The 27,945-nt window shown below is 42.9% G+C and overlaps 1 protein-coding gene across 1 annotated transcript in view; it reads left to right on the top strand.

The window, feature by feature from the left end:
- The window catches only part of MAGI1 (membrane associated guanylate kinase, WW and PDZ domain containing 1), a 664,522-nt gene that overhangs the window by 553,066 nt on the left and 83,511 nt on the right, over nucleotides 1-27,945 (top strand). Inside the window, exons 11-12 of the mRNA XM_015419356.1 lie at nucleotides 4-168; nucleotides 5,704-6,324. Of these exons, the coding sequence (XP_015274842.1) occupies nucleotides 4-168; nucleotides 5,704-6,324 (786 nt within the window). The remainder of the gene's footprint in view (nucleotides 1-3; nucleotides 169-5,703; nucleotides 6,325-27,945) is intronic.

Raw genomic sequence — 27,945 nt, 5'->3', positions numbered from 1 at the left:
CACGAAACCCTTCTGAGCTGAAAGGGAAGTTCATTCACACCAAACTGAGGAAAAGCAGCAGGGGGTTCGGTTTCACCGTTGTCGGAGGGGACGAACCAGATGAGTTTCTTCAGATAAAGAGTTTGGTTCTCGACGGCCCTGCTGCTCTGGATGGCAAAATGGAAACAGGTAAATTGATTGTCCTAGGGACAAAATGGCTACTCCATTTCCCTTGCATAATGTTAATCATGCAGGAGTCTTGGAGCCCATCTGGTCCTCTGTGTGACTGTGCCTACGTGCGGTAAGTGCTAGGGAGTGCCCTGAACATTTATTTTTCTTTCTTTTATTTTAAACATTTATTATCTGCCTTTCTTGCTTACAGAGCTCGAGGTGGTTATATGTTGTTTAGTTTTGTTCTGGGCTCGCCTTAGCCACAGGGCCTCAGCTTGAGGAGTGGGTGGGTGGAATGGGAGATTATAGACACACACTTTTTCCTTGGTCTGCTTTTACCTAGGTTCTATCAACCCCCCCCCTCTCTCTCTCTCTCAGTCGCTGTCTCTCTGGATCAGGAGGCCGAAAGCACAAGGGAGTTTAATTAGCTCCCTGCAGGCCCTGCAGTGGCATTCTTTCCCTTCTGTCCTGCCCAATGATGGCTGGAGTGGCAGGGGGGAGGGGGATGGCAACTGGCCCAACACCAGTGTCCCTCTAAGCTGAGTTAGTGTGAGCTAGCTCAAGGTTTTTTAGCCTCTGGCTCGGGAAGGATGGCTCCAGAGCAGACTAATTTCTGCAGTAGCCAGATTGCCTGCTCACAACTTTAATGCCAGTAGCTCACAAAGTAGAGCTTTTGCTCACAGGACTCCGCAGCTTAGAGGGAGCACTGCCCAACACTCATTTTTGTGTGTGTGTGGTAGTCATGTCCGTGCCATGGTGACGAATGCAGTCACTCAGCTGAGTGGACTGTCTGGAGGGCTTTGCCTCTACACAGGCCATTTTTCCAGGCCCCTCAAACACCGCAACATCCATCTCACTTGTGGGATCTGCCCCACGAGGAGCAGGGTCATGAGGAGGAGGGAATCCCAAACAAAGTCATTGCTTCAGCTTTTTATACCTCGGAGACCTTAGGGCAAACCCAACTTCATATGCATATGTGCATCTTCCATTCTGAGAGAAGCAAGCCTACATCTGGCCTTCTTCCTGGCATGCCCCACACAGCAGGTTGGGAAGTAGCTGGTGATGAGTGAGTTTTTTCAACTCTCGCCTCAGTCTAAAGGATCCAGTTCTATATATGCAGGAGATCCTCTGAGCTCCCTGTTTGTGGTGCGCCCCATAAGGCTAAACAAGCCACCCCCAACATTAATGATAAGACACTCAGTGCAGTATGAGGACCCCTGATGTAGACTTGCAAGCTCTGGAGCATATCTTAAAGGGTTTGTTTCGTTTGTCATCCAGCAATCTGGAGAGAGAATCAGAATATTACAAAAGAAAGACCGAACAGTTAACACTTTGGATAAGACTTAAAAAATTTTTTTTTTATTTTTTTACACTTGCTTTGCTTGAGGGCAGAGATCCCCAGCTTTGTTGAGCTTGTGGGCATCTTTGCAACTCTGATAGAGGGTGGAAGGCACAATCACAAAATGCTGCAGGAGGTGAAGATGGTTCCTGGTGGTTCCAGGTCCCAAAGAGGCCAGACTAGCAGCGACTAGGGCTAAGGCTTTTTCAGTGGCGGCTCCTACCTGGTGGAATGAGCTCCCAGAGGAGATCCGGGCCCTGCGGGACCTTGCACAGTTCCGCAGGGCCTGCAAGACGGAGCTCTTCCGCCAGGCGTTTGAGTAGGAGCCGCCACGACTGTTACCATCTGCCTACGACTATTACTATTTGTCCTAGCCCTTATTACCAACTTGCCGTGAACGCAAAAATGGTGGTACTGCGTGGAGCTGTGACCACTAAGGATACCATCCTGATGACGTCATCTGTTCCCTTGTTAGTTGTTGTGGAGAGCACTTATGTTGTACTGAATGTTTTTAAAATGCTGTTTTAATGTTTTATGTATTGGGCACTGGCCCCATCTGTACGCCGCCCTGAGCTGGTTTGCGGGGAGGGTGGGTTATAAATGTAAATAAATAAATACAATAAAAGATGACAGCCAGATGTAAGGGAGCAAGGTTATCTGTAACTCTTAATAGTAACTGCTTAGCATTTCAGGCAGAATCTCTGTATCTGCACAGCCAATCAGAAGCTCTTGGCTCTACTGGGCAAAAGCCCCACCTAGGCCTGCCCACTTTCTGAAAGCACCTGGGCAGCAAGAAAGGTGTTCATGGGTGCCATGGTGCCCACAGGCACCATACTGGGGACCCACATGATGTAAAAATGTTCACCTGCAAATTGAGTTCAGTGTGCGAGTGGGGTGAGCAGAGAGGAAAAGTGTAAGGAATTTTGCAGTGTGCCGGAGACCCCCGTTAACCACTTGCAGCGTAAAAATCTGCCCATTGTGTTTTAGCGAACCTGTTGCTCTGAGTGCTGCTGACTCACCACTAAGCAAGCTTTGTGTGTCCTCCTTTCCTATTCTCACTATCACCGTTCCTTTGGATTGCCTAGCACAGAATACCACTGTCCAGTTTGACTCACTTTGTCTCGCATTTCTACCTGTTCAGTGCTCAGTGCAGACTCAGTGATGGTTATGAAGATTAATGAAATAAGCACACTAATCATCAATAAAACACAACGAACATGTAAACAAATGTATTAAAAGTCCACTGAAGGCTCACCTAAGTGAAAACGTTTTACAGCACCGAAAGAAAGATCTTGTGATGAATCTGCTCAGCTATCCGTTCTCTGGGACAGGATATTGAGCAGGACCACTCTTTTAGATCTTAAGGGACTAGGGAGCTGTAGGATAGAGGGATAAATGCACAGAACATTTAGGGTTTTGCTTGGTTTAATAATTTTCGGTAAGACAAACAGTGATGTGAATCCCCCCTGGCTTTGTTTGGAATTAGTCTGGCACTTACATGTGACTTTGGAGAATGCTCTGCCAAAACAGGATGTCTCCCCCCAGTTCTCAGTTCATTTGTAATGGTGACCTCTCAGTGCCCCCTTGCCTGGCAGCTACCAGTGCTTCAGTGGCTGCAGGAAGGGTAACTCGCTCACTCTCTTCTCTCTCCATGGTGCCTTGAACAAATCCTTCTGTGGCAGCATCCCAGGCCTCAGGGACCCAGAGAAGCATAGTTTTCCCAGGATGCCTGACATGCATAGTAGAGAAGTCAAATGCCATGGGGAATCTGTTCCTTTGAGCACCTAAAGCATAGCAGCGTTCCAGGACCCAGGGAGGGGATAAAAGAGAGAGACAATCTCACTCTCTACCAATATTACCACAACTAAGAAGAAAAGTTGGTTTTTATACCCTGCTCTTCATAATCTGAAGGGGTCTCGGAGCGGCTTACAATTACCTTCCCTTCCTCACAAAAGACATCCTGTGAGGCAGGTGGGCTGAGAGAGCTCTGAGAGAACTGTGACTGGCCCAAGGTCACCCAGCAGGCTTCATGTGGAGGAGTGCGGAATCAAACTCGGTTCTCCAGATTAGAGTCCACCCCTCTTAACCACTGCAGCAAGCTGGCAGCAGTCTAGTAAGAAGACTTAAAAGGGTGTAGTACGAGTTGTTGAGGTTTGTATAATAAATCTGGAATTACATATTTCAGCAATCTCACTAGCCTTTTCTGTATGAATTACATTGATGTGAGAGCCAGCCTGGTGTAGTCATTAGAGTGTCCAATGAGGATTTGGGGCACCCAAGTTCAAATCTTTATACTGCCATACAGCTCACTAGGTGATCTTGGGCCAGGCTCATACACTCACCCTAACCTACCTCACAGGGTTGTGGTAAGGATAAAACTGAGAAAAGGTTTCCTATGTACAGGGTCCTGAGCTTCTTGGAGGAATGGTAGGATAAAAATGTATAAAATAAAACATATATGTATAATTTATAATTCCACCTTTCTTACATTAAGGAATAGAAGGTAGCATACATTGGCAACTTAGGACTCCCTTCTAGGCACTCATCAGGCCCAGATCTGCTTTGTTATACCCTCCAAGCATATCCTAAGCCCAATATATATTTTTTGCCCTTGAAGGGGTGAAGTGTGCCATAGCTTAAAATGTACTTGAAATCTATGATTTTCCATATCATCCTGTGTAGCTGCTTATCTGAGTGGCCATTATTAGCAGTAATCAGCAAGAAAATATATCTCCTTATTAATAAAAACGATTTGGGGTGGCAAAGTTCTATTCATGCCAAAATCAGTTGGCCACCTACACTGCCATTCCAAAGGTGCTGCCTACATTGGCTGGCTGCATTGTGGGGTCCCGCCCACACAAGCCCCGGCCACCAGCTTGCGCGGGACAGCCCCCCCCCATCTTTCTAGCACCCGTTGCCTTCTCCCTACAACGGACTTCCCTCCTAGTATTCCTATATTTTTCATTTTATATATACACAAATTAATTCTGCTGTTACAGCCAAAGCTATAAATCTCTTAGAGAAGCATCCTTAAAACAACTAGGATCAGTATCTAAAAGGATAAAACATATTGAACAATTTCTAATCAGTATTGTGGAATACCTAATAAGTCCATTGCAGTCTATTGAAGTCTAACCAGTTATTTCTAATAATTAAGAACTAGTTCCGCCCTGACTTGGATAGCCCGGGCAAGCCCAATCACGTCAGATCTCGGAAGCTAAGCAGGCTAGTATTTGGAAGGGAGATCTTCAAGGAATGCCGAGGTCATGATGTGGAGACAGGCAATGGCAAACCACCTCTGAACATCCCTTGCCTTCAAGGCCCACTCGGTGTCACAAGTCAGCTTGACTTGATGGGGGGGGGAGGAATTAGTCCCCCCCCCCCAAGGTGCTTATCCCCTATCAACCATTCCATATGCTGAATAAATAAGTTGGTCACTTATTATCTGCCATGATTCTGAGGTATTTATAGTGATTTCTATAATGAAGCAATTTAAAATCAGTATTTTATATTGACCTCACTGCCAAATAGAGATGAGAGATTGAAGGTAGGAGAACTAACACCATTGGTAAATCACTAAGTTTCGATCTAGGTCCTTGTCCAGCATTTCGTCCACTAGACCCCACCACCTAAGTTGTCATTTGTACAAAATTGTATTCTAGACTTAGGTTCTTTCTTATTTTGTTGTTCTTCATAAGCCAGTTGTTTACCTAAACTGAAGAGTTGTCATAGGAATGTACAAAGGCAGTTAATAGTAAATGGACCATTTAGCATACTTCTGATTTTGTTATATTTTTTTTTTCACTTTTTGGGAAAACTGAGCAGTCCCTGTGTCTGTATGCATGTATAATATCTGTATTGCTGACAGTCACACAAGGCAGAAGCTGGAGTTCCATATGTAAGTTATGATATGGATGTAGAGGTGGGCATTTTTGTTTAAATATTTTTTTAAAAATTAAAATCCACTGGGTATCAATTTGGTACATCTATCGGATCATCACTTGAAAAGGGGGGGGGTACAGTTGCTCTGTTCTTTTGCTGAATGGCAACAGCAGAGTAATGGGTTCCTGAATTGTCAGAGACAGGAGGAAATCTTTCATAGAAGACTAACTGTAGATACTTGATAAAGTTTCTGAATATGCTGATGAGAGGTGCTGAGACAATAATCTTGAATGTGTAATTTCACTTACTTTTTCAAACAATTTCTTCCATAGGGGATGTTATTGTCAGTGTGAATGACACATGTGTGTTGGGCCATACACACGCGCAAGTTGTGAAAATCTTCCAGTCAATTCCCATTGGTGCCAGTGTGGACCTAGAACTGTGCCGAGGCTATCCTCTGCCTTTTGACCCAGACGATCCTAACACAAGCTTGGTGACATCTGTGGCCATTTTGGATAAAGAACCAATCATTGTGAATGGGCAGGAAAATTACGACTCTCCAGCAAGCCATGGCAGTAAAACTGGGAAAGTAAACGGGATGAAGGAGCCAAGGCCTAGCAGTCCTGCCGAGATTTCTTCGAATGGATCCCATGGCTACCCTAACGACACCGTCTCTTTGGCTTCCTCTATAGCAACGCAACCTGAACTCATAACTGTACATATAATTAAAGGGCCCATGGGCTTTGGTTTTACTATAGCAGACAGTCCCGGGGGCGGGGGACAGAGAGTGAAGCAAATTGTTGACAGCCCAAGGTGCCGAGGCCTAAAAGAAGGGGATCTTATAGTCGAAGTCAATAAGAAGAATGTGCAAAATCTTACACACAACCAAGTTGTGGATATGCTGATTGAATGTCCTAAAGGAAGTGAGGTGACACTGCTCGTGCAGCGAGGAGGTAAGTGTGAAGTGTTTTACTTAGTCTTTATCGCCAGACAACACTATTAACTTACAAAGGACCTATTTAAATACACATAGCCAACTACGTGGCTGAAAAATGACAGCCATTTGCTCTTCAAGTAGCAAAATATGATAACAACAAAAAATGGAGTGGGAGTAGGTCCCTCAGTTCTACTTTGTTGATATTTCATGGGTTTCCTCATGCTTTGAGTTCTTCTCAGGTTGTTATTTAGCAAAAAAAAAAAAAAGGAGTTTGGAAAGCTGATAACGCAACAGCACTTTTCTGCAACAAAAACAACAAGAACAAAAATCAGAACTAAACAGTTTCATTGGGATATTTTTAAAAAAATGTCTTTTGTTGCATAGGTCTCTAGAATACAACTCTGGAAGAATCCCAGAGTCCAGCATTTTGAATTTTGATCCAGTAAAAGTTTTCAATATTATGAAACTCCCTAAAGATAGTGAGAAATCTGGCAGAGGAGGATTTCGTAGGCATCACAATTTAGCATATGCTAAGTAATATTTTTAATTGATGAAAGAGAAATGGTTTACAAGTCCACTGCTGAGATTTGTTTCATAGTGTACTTTAAGCCTTGTGTTTGATTTTTAGTCATTTATACCAGCACATTAGGAGCTGCGGTGGCTCAAGTGGTTAAGACGCTGAACTGCAGGCTGGAAGGTCGGTAGCTCAGCAGTTCGAGACCCACATGACGGAGTGAGCTCCCATCTCTGGTTCCAGCTCCTGCCATCCTAGCGGTTCAAAAGCAAGAAATTGCAAGTAGATAAATATTTATTTATTATTTATATTTTTATCCCGCCCTCCCCGTAAGCTCAGGGCGGCTTACACGGCGTTCCGCCGAATCATAGTAAAACAGTAAAAGCATTAGAAATATTAAATAACATTAAATATTAAATATTAAAACATCTTACATTCAGATAATATTTGGTGCTCACTTCCTAGGGACAGGATGGTCGTCAAAAACCCGTTCTCTTCCAGAATACCCACATCATGATGGCCTGTCCACAAAACTTGGGGCATAGATGGTACCATGGTGGTGGCTGCTGAAAGTAACAGCGTTCTGAGCACCTTGGCATTTAGTCATGCAGGTCACATGACCATGGAAACATCTTCTGACAGTGCTGGCTGTTCGGCTTGGAAAAGGAGATGAGCACCGCAACCCTAGAGTCGGATTCGACTGGCTTTCGAGCAAGGGAAATCTTTACCTTTACCTTACCAGCACGTTAGGAAAACAAAATAGCACAGAGTAGTAATATTCCCAGAAATAACATAACAAATGTTGTACAGAAATTGATACATTTATTAGAATCACAGTTGACATTTGAACTTCCTCATAATGGATCGTGAATATGATGAGGCAATCTGATCAGGAACTAGAAGTATCTGGTACTGATAAGAAGCTGAAGTGGTCAGTCAGCTGCTTTTTTATTAATAAGTTTCATTTTTATTTTATCGTTGGAACCATTTCAGTTGATCATCTTATTGCAGATTCACAGGAAGAGAATTGCTGTGACCTTGCTTCAGTCCCTGTGCTTAACTTTCTCCTTGCACACTGCAGTTGCCTGACATTTCGCTTCTAATTACTTTTTCAATTTAACATATGATCCTAGTACCTTGTTGGGTGAGGGAGGGGCCACTGACCCCCAGGCTCCATCTAGCTTTCCCACAGCATACAGCTCTAACCGGAACTGAGCTGGATAAAAGGAAGCTGCATGTCCTCAGAATCAGCTGGCATGTTCTCACACATACACACTCTTTAGTCACTAAACAATTTTCCTTTAAAGCAGGGGTCCTCAACCTTTTTGTTCCTGTGGGCGCCTTTGGAATTCTGACAAAGGGTAATGGGCACAATTACAAAATGGCTGCCACAAAATGTCAAGGATCAATAATAAGAGAGACTGCCGAATTGCAATTGATAATGAAGCTCAAGACAATGCATCCACCTGGATTGAATCAAGTCCTAGGTTTCCTGTCTCATTACCAATGCTGATTTCTCCACACCTACTACCACTCTGCATATCACACCTAAATCCAATCATGCCTGCTATTGTCATTCAGGAACAGAATGGAAAGGGAAATTGCTGAATTACAAGTTATTACAACTCTTGGAACAAAAACCTCCCCAGGTCTCAACAGGGATATTGGATTTTTATCCCATTACATATGCTAACTCATTCAGTCCTGATGTATGTATTCCCAACAAGAAGGGACTATAATTCCTCTGTATTTTAGTGTACTTCTTTTTCAGAATAGTATATTAGAATACTGAATGGATGTCTGCTGACAACATTACATCCAGCTCGAAATATACTGTTGTGCCCTTCACCCACCATCCACACCTGAGAGGAGATCATTAAGATTTTTTTACTTCCCACAATTAGAAAAAACACCTTGTTATTTAGTTTTTTACTTTGCAAAACATGTAACAGCATCATGTTACATGTTAATTTGCTGTTAAACCCCTGTCTATAAGTTTAGAACCTCTTCTACCATTCCAATGTATTTGAAAAAGTATGCTTTGCACATGAAACCTCATACCTTTGTTGGTCTTAAACATGCCACTGGACTGTATCATCTCTTAATATATCACAAAAGATATTGCACAACCCCTTTATTAATATCTAACATAGGTCCAGATATCTTCCTGTTTCAGTGTCTTCCTCAGGGAGTTCAACAGATATTTCCAAGCACAAAGTTGCCAAATACCAAAATATTTATCCAATTTTTTTTCAATGAACGCTGCAAAAAGTCTCTCTTTGTGAGCTCAAAGCTTCCTCCAAAGTGAAAAGCTTTGTTGGAGGAAAACTGAGCCCTTATTCAAAATAGACTTAAAGGAGTCCTCCCGCTTAAAAGTTTTGTATAATTAAGGAGGACTGATATTAATAAAGGGGTTGTGCAATATTTTTGTGATATATTAAGAGATGATACTTGGATGTTATATGATTCTTTCTATGTATTAAGGCTTATATAAATAATATAGTGAATAAATTGTAAAAATATAAAAACAATTATTTGAGATATTTTATAATCATCTGTAGCATGGTATTTGCTGATTTTTGGTGCTTCAGTCCAACACAGCTGACTACCTGGATCTACCTGTTATTGTCATTTGCTGCTAATGTCATTTGGCATCTGAAATCACTTCACTTTCCAATAAATAGGACAGGTGGACTCCCATTCTAACAGTATCTGAAGAAGTAAGCAGTGACTCACAAAAGCTCATCCCGTGCCACATGTTTTGTTAGTCTTTAAGGTGCTACTGGACTTTTTCTCTCTTCTGCTGCTACAGACAAACTAACATGGCTACCCATCTTGATCTGTCTAATAATAATTCTTCAACATTTCAGGCAGAAGCTCTGTTTAACAGGATACCTTTCAGTCTGCACAGCCAATCAGAAGCTCTGCTGGGAATAGCCCCCCCCCCCAGCCCCTGACCTCATTTTTCTGCCATGCTTTTCCTGTTCCCATAGGGTGACTTCTTAACTTTGTGGTCTGCAAGATAGGTTGTGCATATCTTCAGAGCATCTGCCATTGGTAGTCTCATTCTTTTTTATTCCTGCTTGTGTAATGCCCGTGTACCCTTGTCATAGCCAGATCACTTTCAAAACTGGTTTGCACGGTAAAATGTTGAAGGTCGTCTGGCCAGTGTCTCATAACCACTGCAGTAATGATCCCCTCCCTGCCTTTGCTTTCCATCCTGCTTGAAGAGACAGAAATTTCTTATTTGACTCATGGGAAATCCCCCCCCCCCCCAAAGACGGTCCACATGAACATTGGGGAAGTCTCCTTATAATGACCCACCTCTAAAAATATGTGAGCGTGGAAGTCTGAGGGGGGACCTGTATCATTGCAGATTTTAGATGTGTAAAGAGTGTGAGTGGAGAAAAGATGTCAGCCTTTTTTGTATCTGTATCACGGTCTTGACATGAAGGGAGATAAAAAAGACAGCATGGCCTACTAGCTACTGAGAGGGGGTGCCCAGAATATGATCTGGCATAGGGTCAGGTTTTTTGGTAAATGGAATACGTTTACAATACCTCCCAAGTCAAGTCTGAATGCTTTCAGTTATTTTCTAGATTCCTTTATTTACGCCTGCAGTGGCCAGATGACTCAGGGTTTTTGTACCACTTGGCAGATCCCAGTTCTCATGCAGAGCTGTAAAAAGCAGTGCCTCCTCTTCTCCATGACTGTTAAAATGATAGGAGTCCTGTTCTCCTTTGCAACTGTTATACCTATTCCTTTTGGTCCCAGATTACAGTGTGTACTTTGCTTCCAGAAATGTGTTTTGTCTCCCAAAGTATGCTCGTAAACTCTGTGCATATGCCGACGAAGGTGGCTCTGGCGGTTGCCTGTCTCTCCTTCTCCCTCTGGTGTCCGGAAGAGAGAGTGCTGGGAAAAAGTCTGCTGTCAGGCATTTGTTTTATTAAGAAGCCTCTTCGCAGTGGCACAAAGGCTGGTGTTCGGAGTGGTTCAAAGGATTTGTCAGTAGTGGTTACTAATCAGGCAGGCAAAAAAAAAAATCATAACAATATGAAATAATGTATGTGAAAAACTACGCCAGCTCCCAGCCAGTGGCATATTCTTTGCAATGACGCTTATCTATTAAAATGCAAGACACAAAGCCAGGGAGAGGGAGAAGCCTGTGAAATATTTACCATAACGTATCTTCAGCTGGAACTCTGACTTGTGATAATTGGATCGCTTGTGCCAACAGAATCTTACAGCTGGTGCTAGGTTAAGGGACAATGGAGCTGTCAAATAAGGGAGAGAGTTTATTCGGGGGGGGGGGAGAGATCAGCACAAAGTAGTTTGCGCTACAAAATAAAACCGTAAAAACCTCCATTATTTGGTGTTTTAAACTTATGCATAGAATCAGGCCTGAGTCATGTACTGTGAGAAGCACATTAAGCTCCTTGAAAACAGAACTTCATGGGCCCTGCGTTTGTGGAACAGTTTCCCAAAATGAAGTGTTTGGAAATGTATGGGTGGCATTGATGGGATCACAAAGACAGTGGCTTTGCAGCTCGTCCTGTTGATCAGTGATTTGCTTGGAGGCATCTAAGAGTAAAGATCAATATTTAAAACCTTTCTGGGCCCCTAACTAAAAACTCTCTCTTGACTGTGGACTTGATAGTTCAGAAGTTAACACGCTCCCATGGGTGTCTGGTACTTTCTTCAGTCTGGTACTTTACCCTTCAGCCCAAAATTGTTTACATTATTTTTTCCTCAGTGGGAGTTAAGGTGCTTTCACACCTTAGCTGGAAGAATATTTGCAGATGGTTATCGATCTGGTTCAAATTTATTTATTTATTTATTTATTTATTAGAACATTTCTGTGCCACCTTTTCCACTCAAATAGGGTCCCTTAGGCAGCAAACATCCAAATATTGAAACAACCAAAATGTTATAATGGCATTTAACGTATTTATACAATTCAGTAAAAACATGCAAACAATCCAAACACAAATTCCATACACCAGGGAGCACAACTGAAGTGGGTGCAAGTATAAGAACATGCATCAGAATATTGCCATTTACAGGTTCTTGTTATTCCAGGGCTGATTGTAGCTAGTAACAGAACATGCCTTTGACTGAAAGCAAACTGGGACAGAAGACAGCATAAAGTGTAGTGAACTGATCTGAAGGAAGAATGTTCCTCTGCCTGACTCCCCATTGTCTTATTTGGCTTGCTATTGGGTTATGACCAGTGTTGCCAGCCCCCTGGTGGGGGCAAGAGACTGCCCACCCTCGGCTCTTGTTTCCCACCACTACTTCCAAGCAGTGGCAAGAGAAGAATCCTTTAAAAATGGCTATCAGGCCTGCATTTTGACATCACTTCTGGGAAAACCCGGAGGTGATATCATACCTCTCTAGGAATCACCAGAAACTCGTCAGGAAAAACTATAGTTTCCAGCAGTTCCTAGAGAGGGAAAAATGAAAGTTGTGTCAGTCTTCACTAGGAATCACTAAAAACTATACTTTTAAGTACATACTGGCAGGTTGAACTCTACCAAAGAAAAGCTTATCTATTCTGTTTAGTGTTTGTGATGAAGGAGAAGAAGAAGAAGAGATTGGATTTATACTCCGCCCTTCACTTGGAGTCTAAGAGCGTCTTATAAACTCCTTCCCCCCCCACAACAGACACCCTGTGAGGTGGGTGGGGCTGAGAGAACTCTGACACAAACTGCTCTTTCAGGAACAGCTGTGCCAAAGCTTGTGACTGACCCAAGGTCACATCAGCAGGTGCAAGTGGAGGAGTGGGGATTGGGGAATCAAACCCGGTTCTCCCAGATTAGAGTCCGCACACTTAACCACTACACCAAACTGGTGTTTATGTCATGCCTCACATATCTGGCTGATAAAAAGGTTTAGACTGTTCTACCAAGGCAAAAGGAAAAGGATTCAGGTTCTAAAGACGACTGCAACATGTTTCCCATTAGCCCTATCTAGGGAATGGGCGGTATATAAACAGAATATAATAAATAATAAATGTTATTTCCTTTGCAACATACATTTAGGTTTAATAGGAAGAATCAAGGGATCCTCTTTCAGCAGGCATTCCTTCATTCCTGGATTTTGAAAAATATGAGGGAAAATGTAAGTTGTCTTTCAGGCCCTGAACATGAAAACAGTTTTTGCAGAGTTCTTCTATTTCTAGCAATGGGAGAACTGCCCTAGGCTTGAATTGTGGAAGAGCCTGGCAAATTAGAAACAACATTTTAAAAAAATAGGAAAAAATGTTTAGAGTTGCCACCAAACCCACCTTTGAAGCTCTAAATGTTTCAGGTTCTAACTAATTCTGCATGACTCATCAGTGCCCTCTCTGGACATTAGGATGTCAGAGATGCCCTGAAAATCACTTTTCCCAGGCTCCTTTGTACCTTGAGTGCTTCAAAAACATTGCTTGAAGTACAAGGATAGGGCAAATAGACGAAGATGAATTTCCCCCCCTTCCCTACCTGCCGTGCACTTCACTAGGACCAGGGACAAGCATAGGAAGGAAAGCTTTTCTGACCTTACAATCCAGCCTGGGGGAAAAGCTCACGGTTGTAATGAAGAGAAGACGAAGAGAAGAGATTGGATTTATACCCCACCACTACCCAAAGGAGTCTCAGAATGGCTTACAAACTCCTTTCCCTTCCCCTCCCCACAACAGACACCCTATGAGGTAGGTGGGGCTGAGAGAGCTCTCACAGAAACTGCTCTTTTTCAAGAACAGCTGTGCCAGAACTATGGCTTGCCCAAGGTCATCCAGCCAGGTGCAAGTGGAGGAGTGAGGAATCAAACCCAGTTCTCCCAGATTAGAGTCCACACACTTAACCACTACACCAAACTGAATGCCTTCTTCATACTGGAGGTGGCAAGCATTACCAGCCCCAGGGGAATACAGACTTCCATTTGCTTACCTGAAAATGAGCAGATCCCCAGAGTAGTCTGAACATGTGCCATTGTTTGTTTCAGTCAACTTTTCATTTCCTCAAGCCTAAATAGCACCTTAGAAAGAAGAAGAGATTGGATTTATACCCTGCCCTTCACTACCCAAAGGAGTCTCAGAGCGGCTTACAAACTCCTTTCCTTTCCCCTCCCTACAACAGACACCCTGTGAGGTAGGTGGGGCTGAGAGAGCTCTTGACAGAAACTGCTCTTTTTCAAGGACAGCTCTTATCAGAACTATGGCTTGCCCAAGGTCATCCAGCCAGGTGCAAGTGGAGGAATGGGGAATCAAACCCGGTTCTCCCAGATTAGAGTCCACGCACTTAACCACTACACCAAACTGGCTTGAAGTGGAAAGTGTCTTGTTTTCTTTCTTTATATTACTGTGTAGGTGTACAGGGTTTACCCACCCAGGCCAGTCCAGGGATGAGAGGGAATCCAGTACTTTTCAGTACATTAAACAACAAGCCATGAGCCAGTCTGTACCATCTCTGGTCTTCACAATAATTTGCCACCAGAACCTCTTTTCACTAGTCCCTGCCTTTCCTAAGGGAGACATTCCAACCCTTAGTTAGCATCTGGGATTTAACACAATAGCAACTCTATCCAAGAAGGATATTTATTCAGTACAGAGTTTAGCATAGACTACCAGAGATTACAAAAATAACAAAGGCTAGGGCTGTTTGCCTTAACTAAACATTAATGATTCATAGTTACCACGTCAGGAGTATTCATCAGTCCAAGATAGTCCAAGGGATTTTGAAGGAAAATCCCATTTTTGCACACCATGTGCTCTAAGTCAAAAAGCAACTCTTTGACTTTCAAGAGGCAGCATTTCAGGTGCAATAAACCAGACAATGACAAGAGGAGGAAGGGAGAGCAAAAAGCAAGAGCAAAAGAGCTCACTCCCCTAGGGATCAAAAATTATACCCCAATTCCAGTCACAAATTAGATGTGACCATCAGCCAATTGTGATTGGGCATGGGTGTGCCCAATTATTGGTTGCCATAGCTGCGTGTGGCGATAGGCTATAAGTTTGGGACCCCGCCTGCAGTCATCTGACCCCAAACTCCAGCTACTTCATGGTCTATGTGACTAGTCGCATGTGGGCCAGAAAGTGGAGCCATGAGGTCTGGCGTTTGGCATGAAAGTGTGAAAGAATGTGGGTTTATGGGATGGCTATTGAGGCCATGTGGCCTCACCAATTGGCTTGCAACAGGAAACAAGACACAGCATGTTATCAAAAGACATCACAGGAGAAGGCATGTGAATATAGAAGCAATATTTCTATATAGTAGGTATAATAGGCATTACTGAAACTTCATGGGATGACACAACTTGAATATTAGGATTGAGGATTTACAATTTATTTAAAAAGGGATAGACAAATAAGGAAGGGCGGAGGAGTCGTATTATATGTAATGGAGGTATATACTTGTGAGGAATTATGTGAATCTGAGCATGGAAGTCCAGTTGAGAGTCTCTGGGTAAAAATAAAAGGAGTAAGAAATAATAGTGTTATTATGGTGGGGGTCTGCTATAGACCACCAAGCCAGGGAGAGGACTTGGATGAGACACTCCTAGAACAGATTTCAAAGTTCTCAAAGAGATGGGACATGATAGTCATGAGAGATTTCAGTTACCCATATATTTGTTGGAAGTAAAACTCTGCTAAAAATGAAAGGTCCAATAAATTTCTGACTTGTCTTGCTGACAATAACCATTGCTTGTAGAGACAGTAAGGAAAGCTAAAGCTCAGTATGAGCTTAGGCTTGTGAGAAATGCTAAAAACAGCAAAAAAGGGTTCTTTTCTTATGTTCAAAGTAAGAAAAAGAGCAAGCACATGGTGGGCCCATTGCAGGGACAGGAAAGTGAAATTGTAACAAGCAGGGCTCTTTTTGTAGAACAAGCCCAGCAGGAACTCATTAGCATAATAGGCCACACCCGGCAGCAGGAACTCATTAGCATATTGGGCCACACCCCTGACTGCACTTGTGTGGCCTAACATGCAAAGGAGTTCCTGCTACAAAAAAAAGCCCTGAGTTTAGACAACAAACAAGGTAAACAGAATAAGAAGGGAAAGATGGGTGTAGCTGGATGACCACACTTCTGGTAACATGGGGGTGTGGCCTATTATGCTAATGGGCTGTGCTGTCAGGGGTATGGCCTAATATGCTAATGAGTTCCTGCTGTTGGGTGTGGCCTATTATGCTAATGAGATCTTGCTGAGCGTGACCAACTTGGGAGCCAGCCCAAAAATAGCCCTGGGTGATGAAGAGAGGACAGAATTCCTACTTTTCCTCAGTCTTCTATTGCAAGGGAAACGGTGCTCAATATGGCAAAAACAGAACACATGATGAGGGAAGGGAGTTGCAGTCTGGGATCGGCATGGGGTAGTACATAAACACCTAGTTTTTTTTAAATGAAACTAAGTCCTCGGGGCCAGATGAACTGCATCCAAGAATTCATGGATGTAATTTCTGAGCTTCTGCCTATTATTTTTGAGAATTCTTGGAGAACAGGTGAGTTGCCAGAAGATTGGAGGTGAGCAAAAGTTGTTCCCATCTTCAAGAAGGGGGAAAAGAAGGATCTGGGTAACTACTGACCTGTCAGCTTGACGTCTATACCTGGAAAAGTTTTAGAACAAATCATCAAACAGATGGTCCTTGAAAGGACGGCTGTGATTACTAAGTGTCAGCATAGGTTTCTCAAGAACAAGTCATGTCAAACTAACCTTATCTCTTTTTTTGAGACAGTTGCTACCTTGCTGGCTTGGGGGATTGCTGTAGACACAATTTATCTTGATTTCAGTAAGGCTCTTGATAAGGTTCCACGTAGCATTCTTGTTCGCAAATTGGTAAAATGTGGTTTGTATCCTAGTACTGTTAGGTGGATCTGTAACTTGTTGACAGATCACACCCAAAGAGTGTTGTTAATGGTTCTTCATCCTCTTGGAGAGGAGTGATAAGGGGAGTGCCTCAAGGATCTGTCCAGGGACCTGTTTTGTTCAACATCATTATAAATGATTTGGAAGAAGGAATAGAGGGAATGCTTATTAAATTTGCAGATGATACTAAATTGGGAGGGGTAGCAAATATGGTAGAAGACAGAATCAGGATGCAGGATGATCTTGACAGGCTGGGAAAGTGGGCTAAGCCAAATAAAATGAATTTAAATGGAGATAAAAGTAAAGTTCTGCATTTAGGTAGGAAAAATCAAATACATAATTATAGATTGGGGGAGACTTGTCTTGGCAGTAGTATGCGCAAAAAGGATCTAGGGATCTTAGTAGACCAAACACTGAACATGAGGCAACAGTGTGATGCGGTAGTTAAAAAGGCAAATGTAATTTTGGGCTGTATCAACAGAAGTATAGTGTCCTGATCATGCAAAGTGATGGCATTGCTTTACTCTGCTATGGTTAAACCTCACCTATGGTACAATGGCCCCGGTCACACAGAGCATTAGGCACGCTAGAGAGACGGAAGATAGGCGGATTTTCCAGGCGCAATCTCACCGCCACATCTGGGAAGCGTAGAGCTCCCGTGGAGCACCCAAGGCTTCCCGCCGAAGATGCGGGGTAAAAAACTAGTACCTTGGAGGTACTAGTTTCCGGAAACTGCGGGGCAAGAGCGGGCGTCTGATCGCGTTTCCGGTGGTAGTTCCGGCGCCCGCCCATGTCCCCTCACAAAAAGGTTCTTTTTTTCCAAGTCTCCACGGATGCGCACAAGCACCCAACGGAGCATGCACACATTTCAGTTTTTTGTTTTTTTAAAAAAACACAACCCCGTTTGCCGCTCCGCTTCTTTGCTGCGTTGTGTGATCGGCACCTCCCCCCTAACCACGGGAGCTCGACGGGACCTCAACCCGATGCCCGATCATGCAGTCGCACGTTAGTTTGCTCCGGGGCAAACAGCCACCCCCCCCCCACATTTTCCTGCCCGTGTGGCTGAGGCCTGTGTTTAGTTTTGGGCACCAAAATTTAAGAAAGATACAGACAAGCTGGAACATGTCCAGAGGAGGGCAACAATGATGATGAGGGGTCTGGAGACCAAGTCCTATGAGAAAAGGATGAAGGAGCTGGGTATGTTTAGCCTGGAGAGGAGAGGAGATAACCCTCTTCAACTACTTGAAGGGCTGTCATATAGAGGATGGTGCAGAGTTGTTTTCTGTTGCCCCAGAAGGTCGGACTAGAACCACCAGGTTGGAATTAAATCCGAAGAGTTTTCAGCTAAACATTAGGAAGAACTTCCTGACAGAGCAGTTCCTTGGTGGAACAGGCTTCCTTGGGAGGAGGTAGGCTCTTCTTCTTTGGAGGTTTTTAAGCAGAGACTAGATGGCCATCTGACACCACTGCTGATTCTGTGAACTTAGGCAGATCATGAAAGGGAGAGCAGGAAGGGTTGCATCAGTGCTTAGTTCTTGTGGCCCTTTCTTGCCCAGGGAAATGCTGATTGCCACATTGGGGTCAGGAAGCATTTTTTCTCCAGGCCAGTTTGGCTGGAGATCCTGGAGGATTTTTGTCATCTACTCTTTCCTAACTTCATACTAGTTTAGAATGTGACAGCCCCAACTTCTCCAGAAATGGGAATTTACTTCTTCTTTCTCTGTCGTTCACACCATCTGTCATTCGTTGAATTTCCATGAAAGCTCACCTCAAAACACCTCAGTTCTCCTTGGCCTGCCTTTTACTTCTGAGCACTTGCAACAGACACACGATCTTCAATAAAATGAAACAAAATTCTGTTCAGGAAGCTTACATGCTAAGAGTGTTAGGAAGCTGATAAATGTTTCGGAATGACTCCCCCAAACTGGTTATTTTTACAGGCACTTAATAGAAGACATTGCACTTCATAGCACATGTCAGATGGGATGCATAGAAAACATTTTCTGGGTAGGAATTTTAGAATGATTGAAGAGAGCCCCCAAGCATCCCACTTCACCTACTCACCAAGTAATCAGTATTGCGGAGCTGATGGTCCACTAACTGGTACCTCCTGTGTGCTGGGTAAGAGTCCTTGCCCGCCATTACCACCACTTTTGAGTTGGTGAAAAGGAATTCGTAAGCATGGTGCTAACATGTGTTCCCACCAGCATGTCAATCTCAATGAAAAGGGGCAGACATTTAAAGTATTTTTAGATACTGCCAATATTTTAACAACATTGCACCATCATTGGACATGACAAAGTAGGATCTAGTCCACAAAACATTGCACAGAAATAAAAAATCTTGTGTGTCTCAGTGGTGTCACTACACTCCTGCTCATTTTTGTTGCAAACAACTAGCATGGCAACTCATCTGAAATTACGATGATTAATTTTACAGATCTCAGATAATTTCCTAAGTCTGTAAGGTTAGTATGAAGTTTGCTGGGATGCTGGGGAGGTTATTGTAGAAAGTTAGGCAAATAGGCGATTAGTATTTTTGAGATAGAAAAATAATTTTAGCCCATGGGGTAGAAGGGAAAACATGCTCTCCTCCATTTATATAACGCTGTTGTAGTGTAGGCTGCAGAAGCAGAATTTAGGGATGCAAGTACTGGGTCATTATGCCAGGAAATATTAGTGAAAAGTCACTAAAAAAATGGAAAGGAATTTTCTGATGAAAAAATTGATCACAAGCTTTGTATGGATCCTTGAGAGCAAGAAAAGAGAGGCTGAAACTGAGCCTTTTTCTACTGGTTGAAAAGAGCTGTTGGATAAACCCGAAGTAGTTGATGATGAATTTGAGATGGATACATGTTGCCCTGACCCGGATAGCCCAGGCTAGCTCAGTCTTGCCCGATCTGGGAAGCCAAGCAGGGTCAGACCCAGTTAGTTACTTGGACGGGAGACCACCAAGGAAGTCCAGGGTTGCTATGCAGAGGCAGGCAATCGCAAACCATCCGTGAATATCTCTTGTCACACAAACACCCCACAGGGTCGCCATAAGTCGGCTGCAACTCGATGGCCCCAAAGCCCTGTTGCAACAAAAACTGTGGTAACTGGTAGCCCAGTAAAGGTTCCTGGTTTTAATATGGCACAGTGTTCCAGGAGCTAGAGCTCATGTGTGATCGAATACGTCTGATGAAGTGGGGTCTAGTCCACAGATGTGTACACTATAATAAATTGAACAGTCATCAAGGAACTGTATTGCTATTCCAGGTACTTAGTGGTCAGTATGATCTGGTTTCAATAAAGTAATCACTGGAGCTGTGAAATTCTGCTAATAGGGTCTTGCTTCACCTTATTGCTTCACCTTTTTTATTTAAAGTGTGGTCTGTATTTATTGTTTAGAACATTAATCTTGTGCAAACGCTGTGAGCCTTTGCTGTGTATTGGTGTTTTATATCAGATGTGATGTGATATAACACAAGGTGGCACAGCAGAACCTTATATTGTGCATTAAACAAAGCAGATTTAACTAGAGATGAGATTTTCCGTTCTCCCAGCTGCTTCTTACATGCCAGTAAATCAAGCAGACGTCAGATTATTTCAACTGTAAGAACAGCCGTATTTTATTCTCGCTTGCTAAAAGCAGATACCCCTCCCATGCTCACTGCCAGTGACTTCGGCACGTAATTTGGGGAAACATGAAATGCCAAGACCACACCTGAGCCCAGGCAATACAACTGCAGCTCAGTGATTAAGCATCCTCATAATCAATCAGCATCCATAGGATGAATGATGTGCCTGCAACTCAAAAACAGCTTTGTTGGCTAGTCTTGTTGAGCCATTGGATGAAGGACTTCTTCTCTAAAGCCTGATATCAATTTAGCTGATGTTTGTTGGCCCAGCGAATCTCCAATGCATCGTGGATGCAGTTTTGCTTTTGAGACTGGCTGTGCAATATTTAAAGATGTGGCTATTCTCAGCCGTTGGCTTTTACTGGCAACTGCAAACACACTATCTCGATATCTTGGCCCCTGTCCCATCGTTGATTAGAATTAAGAAGGAACTGTAAGGCAAGGATAGGCAACCCAAAGAAGAATACTGGATGAACACACTCCAGGCTATTTGCTTTGGCATGGGAGCTCCCAAGCACCAAAAGCAGGGATATAGTATAGCTGGGATGTGCTAGACCACAGGACTAGGACTTCTGAAGGAGCAGGGACAGTGACATCATTACCTGGAGCACCTCTGGTCCCTACCCCGTGAGTACCAGTAGCCCTGGTGTATATATGGAGCAGAAGCTACTGCCAACTCCCTTAGGTGAACGAACCCTGTGGATAGCGGGGATTAGTGGTGGTAGCAGAGCTGAACACTCATAGAACCAACTTTGGACCAGGAGACACTTGCCCCCACTGTATCCTCACTAGGAGTTTGGGCCCTCTACAGTGGTGGTGTGTTATGCTCACCCTCTTTCCCAAAGCTCTTCACCAGCTGAGCTCCACATAACTAAAAGGGATGCTAGTGAGAAAGCGATGGGGCAGGAGACCCAAGAACAGATTCAGACCATAACTGGAAGACAGACAGGTAGCTGGAAGCCAGTAGGATCCTGAAGAGGCCACCCTTTCTGTAAAGTAGAAAATGTTTAGAATTTGGGGTGTGGTAGTTCTGGAAGCTTGGGTATAAATGCCACTTGCGCACCCGTGTCCCAGCAGAAACCCTCCTTTGGAAATCATATTACACAAGTGTTACTTCCATCTACTTCAATCATATTCCTAAGAATGTGTATTGATAGCAAAGTTGCTGATGTTTTATGTTGACATTTATAAAACAGACTTTAAAAAAATTATTGCTTACTTTTTATAGTCCACCTTTATCACAAAGGCTCAAGGCACATTACAAAAATTAAAAACCATTCAATGCCTTCAGCAGACATTAAAAATGACAACAGTACTTGCTTCATAGAAATACCCTCATGTAAAGTTCTATGTTAGACATTAGCTGGAATGGTGCCTGTGTTCCATTTGTCTCAGGATAATTGAATTTGTAATTAAGGCAACTATTGGGATGAGACAAACTTTATGTGAGGTCTTCTGTTGGTTTGTGATGATCTAACTTCTTGGTGGACTAACAGAGCATACTCAGCAGGTCTGTTCAGAGTCCTATAGAAGTCTGTTCATTGGGGAGTGGGCTTACTTCTAGGAAACTATTCTTAGGGTTGTACTGGAAATCAACCATATTCATGTAAATATTCATGGCCTTGTTATGTGAAACTTCAAGGGCTGTTTCACGCTTTTTTCTGATATAAATCAATTTCTGTGTTGGGGGGGTAGAAGGTGAGACGAATATGTGTCTTTATCACTTATCAAATGCACATGAATGTTTATCTTGTTATGTGTAAATGTGCTGTGGTCTTCTGGACTTGCATATGTATGGAAAAACAAAACATTTAAACTTCAGAAGTGCTTGTGTACACACTTCTAAAAAAAGATTTGGAAAATGTCCTTATTGTATAAGTAATCCATTTAAAAAACCCAAAAAAATATCCGCAAGCATTCTGTCTCCCTCTTTCCCATTTATGTATTTTTTAAAAGCTTGTAAATGTTTGACTTCCATAAAGTCCTTGAACTGGGCTTTTATTATTCTGATCTTTTATTAAAAAATTTTTTTGCAGGCAATAATATATGCAGAATTAGTTCTGTCCTCCTGCCCTCCTCTTCCAAAGAACATTGTTGGCCATTAGTGTTAATTATTAAGAGCTTCTTGTTTTGTACTTGGAAAACAAACATATTGATGTGCATTTGCTGAGTAACAAGGAAATTGTGTCTGGGTTCTCCCTGCCACATAGTAGGCTTGCCAAGTCCCCCTGGGGGGCGGGGAAACCCCCACCCCTGAGGCCCATTCCCCGCCGCCGGCAGATCGGGCCCCGGGGGGAACCTCACCCCGACGTGCGCGTCACCAGGAAGTGACGTTAGGACGCCGAGCATGCTGGGGGCGGGGCCACGACCATTGGAGGGAAAACTCTATGGTTTTCCCTCGGATGGTCGTGGCTCCACCCCCAGCATGCCCGGCGTCGTCACGTCACTTCCGGGTGACGTCTTACATGCCAGATGCCGCGCGCTCCAGACGCCGGATGGGACTCCCCCGCTCCGGAGGAATTTACACTTGGCAACCCTACCACATAATGAGAGATTTGTATTCTTCTTCCAATATTCTCTCTGCAATAAGATGGATACCTCTGGCCCCTGTTGTTGTTTTTAACTGTCTCTTATACCAGAGATCCAGAGAGTATTACCAGGCATCCCTCCTCTCAGCAAATACCCCATGTTGTAGCATTCCATACAACTACCAATATAGCTTGATTTTGAAATCTTGATCTGAAAATCCATAGGTGCTTAAGCTTTGAAAGCCATAGGTTTGCGTAACAATTAATAATGCATTCAGGGAGATTCATATAGGGTGAAGCAAACAAGAGGTCCTGTAGCCCACTGGTTAAATGGCCTGATTACTGGTGAGCACTTTACACTGCAGTACTGATCTGAAGAAGTGAGCAGTGTGACTCACGAAAGCTCATACCCTTCCACAAATTTTATTAGTCTTTAAGGTGCTACTGAACTCTTACTCTTTCTGCTGCAGTACGAAGCACAATTGTACCCTTCTGAGCCCACTGAAATCAATAGATTTAGAATGGCGTAAGTATTTTTAGGGTTGCACAGTTGCACTATTAGGTTATTATGCTGGCTCTTCTCTCCAAAGTATTTTAGTAGCTGTGACTGTGATTCACAGATCTATAGACTGGCCCATCTAGTTTTAAAGTGAATAAATAATCTCCTCCTAATGCAACAGCAGAAATGTTTTGCAAACTAATTTATTAGCCCTAGTAGTCTCCTCATGGACAGCATTTCACAATATAATAAAATTAAACCCATTATAAAACAGTAAAGCCATTTTACAAAAATGGCTTAATTTTTGCTTGGTCCCAAAATGTCATTTAACAGGTAGAAGAAGCTTGTATACATACTCAGCTTTAAGCAGAATTGAGGAAAGAGAATAGCAGTTTGGTAACAGATGCCCATGATAATCTCAGTGATAATTAGCTTGAGGTGCTTTTTATGTTTAGACCATCTCTGTGCATATGCATTAATACCTTAACAGGTAGGAATGTGAAATTATTCTTGACTATAAATTCCTTTTTGCATGAAATGTCACTGTTAACTTTCATTGGACAAACTGTCATCCTTCCTCAAATAAAGCATCTGTTTTTGTGATAAGCTTGTGTCTTCCTGTCCAATAGAGGGCACTGCATGTTCAAATAATTCATTCATAATTTCTCCTGGATGCTAGTAGCAGAGGAGACTACTGGGACCTCAGACTCTTGCTACAGATTATACAAGACATGAGATTGCCAAATAAAATGGCATCTATGTTGAGTCTATCCCATCTCCTGTATATCATGACCTGCCATCATATCATTACATAATGGGTTGGGTCCAATCCACTTTTCCGCTAGTGGGAAAAGAGAGGGAGGGGCTTTACCACCAAGAAAGCTATGCTGTAAATCATATAGAATAGGGGCTATAATAAGTTGGGGAATTGGCAAAAAAAAGGGCAGCTGGATCCAACCCTCCTCAGTGGTAACCAGTTATATGTGCTGTAGAAAAAACACTTGATGAATTAATGCAGAATAAGTGATATGCTGCAGAGAATAATTCAGTGTAAGTCCTGTGACCACACATACATTCAGTGACCACACATACAATCTGCATCTGCGTGTGTACATCTGTTTGTAAGAAACAGCCAACATGTGTTCATGTTCCAAATGAAATTGGGGACCAGTACTCAAATAAATGTGCAGTGTCACGCAAATACACATGAAACTCTGTTATACTGAATCAGAGCATTGGTCTATGTAGGCCAATATTGTCTGCTCAGAAAGGCAGCTGCTCTCTAGAGTCTCAGGTGGATGTCTTTGACATCTGATTGGGAGGGGCTGTGGCTCAGTGGAAGAACAGCTGCTTAGCATGCAGAAGGTCCCAGGTTCAATCCCCTGCATCTCCAGTTAAAAAAGGACTAGGCAGTTGTTGTTGTTCAGTCGCACAGTCGAGTCCGACTCTTCGCGACCCCATGGACCAGATCACGCCAGGCCTTCCTGTCTTCCTCTGTCCTCTGAAGTTGGCTCAATTTCATGTTCGTTGCATCTATGACACTGTCTAACCATCTCATCCTTTGCCGTCCCCTTCTTCTTTGACCTTCAATCTTTCCCAGCATCAGGGCCTTCTCCAGTGAGTGCTCCCTTCTCATTTGGTGGCCAAAGTATTTGAGCTTCAGTTTCATTATCTGGCCTTCCAGGGAACAGTCAGGGTTGATTTCTTTTAGGATTGACTGATTTGATCTTCTTGCAGTCCAAGGGACTCTCAAGAGTCTTCTCCAGCACCATAGTTCAAAAGAATCTATTCTTCGGCGCTCGGCCTTCCTTATAGTCCAACTCACGCAGCCATACATGACTACTGGGAATACCATTGCTTTGACCATGCGGACTTTTGTTGGCAGGGTGATGTCCCTACTTTTTATCATGCTGTTTAGGTTCACCATCGCTTTCCTCCCAAGGAGCAGGTGTCTTTTAATTTCATGGCTGCTGTCACAGTCTGCGGTGATCTGGGATCCCAGGAACATGAAGTCTGTCACTACTTCCACGACTTCCCCTTCTATTTGCTAAGGAGTGATGGGGCCGGATGCCATGATCTTAGTTTTTTTGATGTTGAGCTTCAAGCCCACTTTTGCGCTCTCCTCTTTTACCCTGAGCAAGAGGCTCTTTAGGTCTCTGCTCAGGGTAATCCTGCTTCTCTTTCAGACCATCCGTACGCTTGAGGTTTATCTTTGCTAACTCTCTTGATATTCCTTTCTTTTGTGAGTTTGGCTAAGACTTTTATGAAATTTATCCTGCTCTTGATGGTGGTGATCCTTTTTGTGTTCCATAGATAACCAGGATTCAGACCGCATAGATAAAGAACAGTAGCCTTTCCTGTCAGAAAGACATGAAAATTAGGTATGCAGTGGACCATATGAACGTTTCCAATCTTCCATTGTTATCTTCAGCTGTGGTTTCTATTTGACCAGAGGTAGACATTTTGTACTGCTCTGCGTCCTTTGGATGAGGATTCATAATGCAGATTGCAGCACATTTATTTCCTGGCTTGGCCCTTGACAGCTGCGAACTAGTAAATATGCTCTGACTTTTAAGCTAGCAAACAGGAAAATCTTCATCAGGAAGTATTTTCCTAGGAATTTTTGTGGGTTGTACATTTGTTCGAATGTAAGCCACTTCCGCTGTATGTATATATTTCATAAGAATTGTGTGCATTTGTTTCTTTTGTCAAATTATTGCTCGCTCTGCAGCAGACTCTGGCACAGAGCAGAACTTTCACAAGACTCACAGGCCTTCCAAGCCTTGCCAAGTAGTAGCTTGGGTCTGTTTTCCACCATGTTGTTGGTGATAATCTTTTCTGGATGATAGCAGCTGGAATTAATGACAGGTATTGAGGGGAAGGTTTGTTCTTGTTTGTTACATTTTAACATTTAATAACCCTGGTGTCATAAATTAATCCCTGATTTCATGTTTAAAAATGCAAAATGCTTTCTCTTGTATCTTCCATTCTATTAATTCATTTGGGAACATCCCATTGTGAAGATTATCCTGTGAGTGTGCGTGCGTGCAAAAGTACATGACACAGAGGTCGTGAACATTTCAAAGTTTCTACCAAAACTGAGGCCATGCATGCTGGATATGATCTGAAAATTCTACACCTTGCGAAGAAAGCACTTTTTAATTTCAATCAGGCTCAGCCTCTGAGTCACAAATATTCTCATTTGTACAGTTGGGAAATAAATGCTTCACAAACTTGACTTAGTTAACTTAGTTAAGTTTCCTGGATTCTAGTCCCACTTTCTAGAAGTGGAATTGAACTGATTTTTATTAGGAGTGGGTTCACATATGAGGCAAAACCATCCTAACTCTATTCATCAGTTACAGTGAATGCACGTTTCAGTCTATGTGCAGCAACACTTGTACAGGTGCATGTGTGATTGAAACTGCACATTCATCCAGGTCCTAGTCCCTGGTTTCATTTGTAAAGTGGATGTACATGGGCTCTTTCTTACAAACAGATGTAAACACATACATGCAGGATGTACAGGTTTTCACTGCAACATGTGAACGGGGCTCTTGCAGCTCAGCTTGGAATGTTTGGAAGTGGCCACATAAACATGCTGCTCCCCAGTGAAAGTGAACAGAGCCTTGAAAACCTGGATCATTTCCCACATTGCTTCAGGCCGCCCTACGAATAGCCAACAGTTCAGTGTGTTTATTGTAAGGATGAACAGAACCCCTCAGTCCCACTCTGCTGATATTCTGTGCTTACATTGTGCTTTGGATTTTACTCTACTTGCCTTGTGGCAAGAGAATACAATTTTGGAAAGTTGATACTAGATTTTGTGCAGTTAAAAAGTCTCCCCCCCCCCTCCCATGGTCTTCCCTGAATGGAAAAAAAAATGTATTTATTTTTGTTTTCTTTCCACAGAAATGTAACAGTGTTCTTGTCCAAGAATAAAACTGATATTAAAAATAGCAGTCATCTAAACTAACCCCATTTCTGACGCCAAAGAATTGTTTAGTTTTCACTTTTCCTTAATTTTATTTTACTTGTTAATATCTTTTTATTTTTAAACTGAGAAAGTAAATTAACTTCTTGTGTGCTTTTTAAATTTCATTTTACTTATTGGCTTTTTTATGCTGCACAAGAATGCAGTTGCAGTCTTATGCAACATGAAAACAAAATACACTCAAATTATTGCACGTCAGAAATTTTTATTTTATTGTAACTTCTTTATAAAGCACATTTTCTGGAAATAAAACTTTTAAAACGATATTAATTCCTCTACTGTGGATTCTACGCTGGAATATTTCTAGTAAACCACAATCTCAAGCGATCTTTAGAAATTCTGCATGGTATGATTTTATAAATGTCACTAGATTATTGCCTCCGACTTGATGTCCTCCCCTCCCACCTGGACCAGCCAGCCCTGCGACAGAAGGACTGAGCACAGCCCATCCAAGCCCTATGCAGGGGAGACAGACAGACCCCAGTCTGCTGGGCCCCGCATGTGAGGTGTGTGGCAGTGGCACCTGATCCCACTCCAGAGTATAGTTTTCTTGAGTATAGGGTGCCAGGGGTAGGGAAGGATGAAAAACTGAAGATGGGAGGAGATAAAGCTAGGTCGATTGGTGGATGGAAAGAAGAA

This window comes from Gekko japonicus, unplaced genomic scaffold (genome assembly GCF_001447785.1).
Source record: "Gekko japonicus isolate JY-2015 unplaced genomic scaffold, Gekko_japonicus_V1.1 scaffold307, whole genome shotgun sequence".
Lineage (NCBI taxonomy): Eukaryota > Metazoa > Chordata > Lepidosauria > Squamata > Gekkonidae > Gekko > Gekko japonicus.
Note: the sequence above shows the minus strand (reverse complement) of the source record. Positions and strands in the feature narration are given on the sequence as shown.